A 5,478-nucleotide genomic window follows, 5' to 3' on the forward strand; every position below is an offset into this window, starting at 1 on the left:
TGTATTTTGTTGCATACCATTTCTCCACTGCCAAGGTCTTTGAATTTTGGGTGTCATTAGAAGGTCAGAGATTGAAGTTTACCTTACTCGGTCAAATTCTAGAAGTTGACTTTACTAGGTCAAGTGGAACTTGTTAATTCACTGACAGACAGCAACAAACAAAGACAGCCTGTAAGCCCCGTACAAGGAATATTTCCCCCTTTTTTTCTTTTGTTGAATAGATAAAATAACATTGGACCTTTTACAATATGATATTTTTTTATTTTTTGTTTTGCGAGGGTGCGCGGGGGATTGTCCTGAGCCCCTAATATAGCTTAGAAATTTTCGACCAATTGGGAGTTGCCTTCTAGTACGAGTTTGACAAATTTACATTATGCAACCCTTAAATGGTGCATTATGTTGTACGATTGAAAACAACTGTGCTTGGTGTACAGTAATATTTACTGTACACCATTACAGTCCCCTCACAATGAGGGAGCCCACAATTTAAAAATTTAGGGGCATTTTTAAGAATATTCAATTTTAAGGGTACGAGTTAAAAAGTGTCAATTCATTTGAATTTAGTGCTAACTTGTTTATTATGTCCTTAATGAAAAAATACATTTTGAAATGATATTATCGACATTTGATTTTTTTATTAATTTGTCACAAATTTTGAGAAGTGGCTTTCATGAGAAGTTACATTAAAATGATATTTCTAGACATTTCATATGTCATTCTCGACATTTGAACATCGTTTTATTTGTCTAGAATAACATTTCATTTTGAACAAGACATTTATCTACATTTAAAAATGTCGTTCTCGACCCTTCTGAATCAATGAAAAATATAACATTTATTGTGATTTGATATATATACTTTTTGAAATAAATATGACAGGATATGTGTCAAAATTTTATTGGCCAATAACAATAGTGCAAATTGTCCATTTTTTGTCTTAGTGTGGAATTATAAATTGTTAATAAGGGTATTTTGGTCTAAATTCTTTCAAATTAGACATTTTTGCAATGGTGGACATTTTTACAAATGATTAGGTAAAAATGAATATTTTGTGGAATTTTCTCAAAAAATTATGTAGGTTCCTTTAACATGTAAGGGGGTTGTTCACTATGACGTAAATCATGATGTACAAATAGATTAACTTATTGAAATTGAAAAACTACAGTATACTATCAACCTCAAATCATCATAATATAATCTATTTAATATTGTTTATTATTATTTTATACTAAACTTTTTATGTGATTTGATTAGATGCGCCAAGCCAAAACACATTATCTTAATATTTTGAAATAACAATAGTACCCTGCGTAGAAAGAGAAGTTCAAAAAAATATGCAATCCTTAAAGGAAGTAGATGGCCAATAATTTCTCAACTTAACGCACTAGTACATAAATATTAGTATGTTAAATGTCCAAGTCTTCTTTGTGGGCACCAGTGTATAGGAAGTTCTTATTTCTTGACTTGTTAGGGCACATCCCGCGATTAACCTCTCTCACGATACTCCAGGGGTGGGGGACCCTTAAGGTTGGAGTTCAACTTTTAATAATAATAATAATAATAATAATAAATATACACTTGTCTAATTATTATTTAAAGACAGCTAGGACGTTAATTTTATTATTATTATTTTTATTTCCTTTTTTTTTTTTTTTTGAAAATATGGTGCATAAAGTTTGAAACTCATGGATACTGAAATTTCTTCTTTATATTCTTTATCATAAAGCAGTTGTGCAAGTCTTATTAACGAATTATTTTTTATATGTAAATAATTAATATTTAAAATAAATAAGTTTATTCAATAGTAAAAATTAAGCATATTATTTATGTTTTTGGAGTAAGAATTGTTGTAAAAAAGGAATTACTTTAAAATAGAGCATGTTAAAAATAAGTAACTTAACTTTTAAGATTACAAAATGTTTGAACTGTTAAAATTAACTTTCTACAATTATCATATGAATTAAAGGATATATCTCAAGTCGAATAAATATGAAATTGATTATTACACATGAGGTTTGTACTACTATATTTCAACGATTGACCTTTAAAATAGAACACAAATCTATAGTATAAAACTTTTCTTTTTAAAACAAACTCAATGTAATAAGTTATTTAAATACGTTTTCAATCAAAAACTTATTTTACTTATTTTTTAAGTCGCTCATAATTTTTAAAACAATAAGTCTTATTTTCCCATCTTTTAATATTTAAAAAAAGGGGAGAATTGAAGACTTGGACCAGGCAAAGGGCACGAGAGGAAGAGGAATAATAGTCAACGAGAACGTGTCATTGATTTATATACGTTTTCAATCAAAATATTATTTTACTTATTTTCTAATTTGCTCATAACTTTTAAAACAATAAATCTTATTTTCCCATCTTTTAATATTTAAAAAACGAGAGAATTGAAGACTTGGACCAGGCAAAGGGCGCGAGAGGAAGAGGAATAATAGTCAGCGAGAACGGGTCATTGATTTATTTACTTCTGTCCAACTCCTTACTTTTCTTATTTATATCATTTTTTTTTTCCATTTTCTCCTCTCTAGGAATCTCTTCTTTTCGTTGGTTTCATCTCAAACATTGAAGTTTTCTTGAGATTCTGAAGAATTCTTTTACTGTTATTTCAGGGCTGTTCAATCTAAATTGTGGTGAAGAAAAATGGCTGTAAGTTTACTGTCTTTATCTGTTTTTTGTCGATCAACATCATTTTTTTTCTTTTTTTCAAATTGATCCAAATGCCTGCTAATTGCTTTATGTTTTCCTTATTTTAACAGTTTAAGCTTTTAAATGAGACGCTAATATGGTATCAGAGTGTAAATGAAATACTCAAATTTCGCTTCTCACCATTTGTGAAAATTATACAGTGTTAGATTAAGTTTGCAGGGAAAGAACGCGTTTGAAGACAAGTTTTAAACGAATACACGTGTTCTCTTTCTCACACATTAATCTTTTAGGCAAAACGGTTGACACTTCATCCTTTTCAGTTGTTTGGAAATATTGTGTTTGGCTGGTTTAATTTTATAGACAGACCGCATTATAAGGATAGTATAAAGCCTGTAATTTTCTTGAATTTTGATTATATCTTACTATATGAACATTTTGATTGTGAGCATTGTTTGTCTACTTTCTTATGATTTATAGATAATTCAAAAGATGCATTTTTTGGATAGTTATTGAATTAATTTTAATCTTAACTCGCCTTTCACGTGCCAGTTGGACTCATTCTTCATCGAAGTTGGGCATATGACATTTTTTCATAAATGGGTGGCCATGAAACTTAAGTCCAGATATTTTTCCCGACTTTGATACCATATTAACCATTTTATCAGAATCTTAAATTGTCAAGAGATAGACCAATGCATTCATAAATCAAGCCTTCAACATTTAGACTCTGAATGTAATTATACACAAATGGGCTCAGATTTGGTTTTAACCAGTCAACTAGTTTAAAGGTTCACACATGTATTTTTCTTCATATTGAGTAGCTGAAATGTCGCGGCTTTAGTTTTTCGACATCCTTTCCTGTTGAGCATAGTTAAACAGGGTTTAAAATGCACTTGGGTGACCCAAAATTTATGATGGCTGTATTACCAAATTACAAGTTAAAAATAAGCTCTATTCCAAGTGTTTTGCCGTGTGTTGTGCTTAGAATGCCATTCCCCATCCATTGTGCCGTTTGTTCGCTATGATAATTAAAAGGAAATAGTTTTCTTGTATGATTGTGGCCTTTACATGACATACTGAATTTGTAATATGAAAAATCTCATCATTTCAAAACCATGAAGCAACTATTGCGTCAAACAGGAAATAATGTTTCTTATTCCTGTCGAAACAGCGTCCAGGTGTTCCAAAATTTGGTAACTGGGAAAATGAAGAGAAGATTCCCTACACGGTCGTCTTCACTAATGCAAGGAAAAATAGAGGTGGAAAGATGATAAATCCAAACGACCCGCTAGAGAATCCAGATATGTTCCCCAACATGGATCCTTCTCCTCCAGCTTCTGCTCCATCGAAGCCCATAAGAACTAGACCAAATGAACCAATTGCAAGGGTAGCAGATAGGCCAACACCTGACCATAGGGTGAGTAGAGAAGATTTTGATTTTAGACAGTCGAATAATCCTCCAGCTCGAAGTGAAAATATGGTACAGAAATCTGCTAATGAATCTACTCATCGCAATTATGGAGACCGTGGAGCAAGGTCCAATGGACCTGCAAGGCAAAGTGCAGGATCCGAGTACAGCATTGAACGGTCACCACTTCATCCACATTATCAGGCCAAGGTTTCAGGGAGAGGTAATAGTTCTTTTTCTTCAGAAGGAAAGAACTCGTATGATAGCAGTCACGGCACTCCTGGAAGATCTCGACTAAGGCCAGTTACTAAGGGAGATGAAACTGTAAGTTTATTTCATTTCTCCCTGATTTTATTGTCCGATTTCATAGATCACAGTATTCAGTTAGGGTCTCATTTCTGTAGTCCACAAATTTTAACTTGAAATGCCTAATGGTCTCTCTTATTCTTGGCAATGTAGCCTGATAAAAGTGCTGCAGTTCCAAAATTCGGCATATGGAACGATGATGATCCTCAATCTGCCGAAAATTTTACTCAACTTTTCGATGATGCTCGGAAGGGAAGGAATGTGGGGCCTGGAAATAGCTCTGGCACGCCGAAACATACATCTCACAACACACCAATGCATCAGCACAATAACAATCAGAAGGTTTGTAGATTACTTCATATTTTGAAAGGTCTTTAGGCCTAGCTCGCTCTTATGCTCCTATTTTTTGAGTTCATTAACAATTCAGCATTTTCTTCTCTCTAATTGTTTTCTGCAGAAATGCTGCTTTCCTTGGTTCTGAATAGTTTGGAGGCTCTCCTGATTACTAATTCTAGTTGGCCAAAAAACAAACAAGAGTGGGATATTTTTTTTTTTTTTTGTTCATGTACTGTAGTTTATACATTTTCGCTGTTGTTTATATACTTTCAAGGATTTTTCGTGCTGTTTTTGCATTTAAGCGTGTTTCATTTCTTCGCCGGGTTTTTTCACATATCATGTAGCATTTTTCATATTAAAGTTTGCAGAATAAAACATGCAATGATAGATGTAAATCAATGAAAATACATGAAAAACAAATTTTACGTGATAAAAGAAGGGAAAATTGTAGTAGCAATCTCAATCTTTTTCACTTTTTGTACACTTTATCCTAACATTCATTTTGTGCCAGCGAAGGTATCTAACATTTCATAAATATGCAATTTGAGTTCAAATTGGAAACCGTTAATTGATCAAAAAATTCAAAATTTGAACAATTTGGACCTATTAGCAATGGCAAAATGGTAACTTTGCATATTATCCTTAAAAATAAGTTAAAAATTAAATTAAAAAAAAAAAAAAAAAAAAAAGGAAAATGAAAATCCTCATCTTCTGGCCCTCACCCACTGTACCCCACCCCCAAAAAAAAAAAAAAAAAAAATTGA

At 32.0% G+C, this 5,478-nt stretch overlaps 1 protein-coding gene across 1 annotated transcript; it reads left to right on the forward strand.

Moving 5' to 3' along the window:
• The first annotated feature begins 2,329 nt into the window (after positions 1 to 2,329).
• LOC111405808 (RPM1-interacting protein 4-like) lies at positions 2,330 to 5,119 on the forward strand. The gene is made up of 4 exons (XM_023034863.1): positions 2,330 to 2,664; positions 3,836 to 4,396; positions 4,532 to 4,720; positions 4,836 to 5,119. Exons 1-4 carry the CDS (start codon positions 2,659 to 2,661, stop codon positions 4,857 to 4,859), a joined length of 780 nt encoding a protein of 259 aa, XP_022890631.1. The 5' UTR covers positions 2,330 to 2,658; the 3' UTR covers positions 4,860 to 5,119.
• Positions 5,120 to 5,478: the final 359 nt, after the last annotated feature.

The sequence above is a fragment of the Olea europaea genome, chromosome 12 (assembly GCF_002742605.1).
Source record: "Olea europaea var. sylvestris chromosome 12, O_europaea_v1, whole genome shotgun sequence".
NCBI classification, from domain to species: Eukaryota; Viridiplantae; Streptophyta; class Magnoliopsida; order Lamiales; family Oleaceae; genus Olea; species Olea europaea.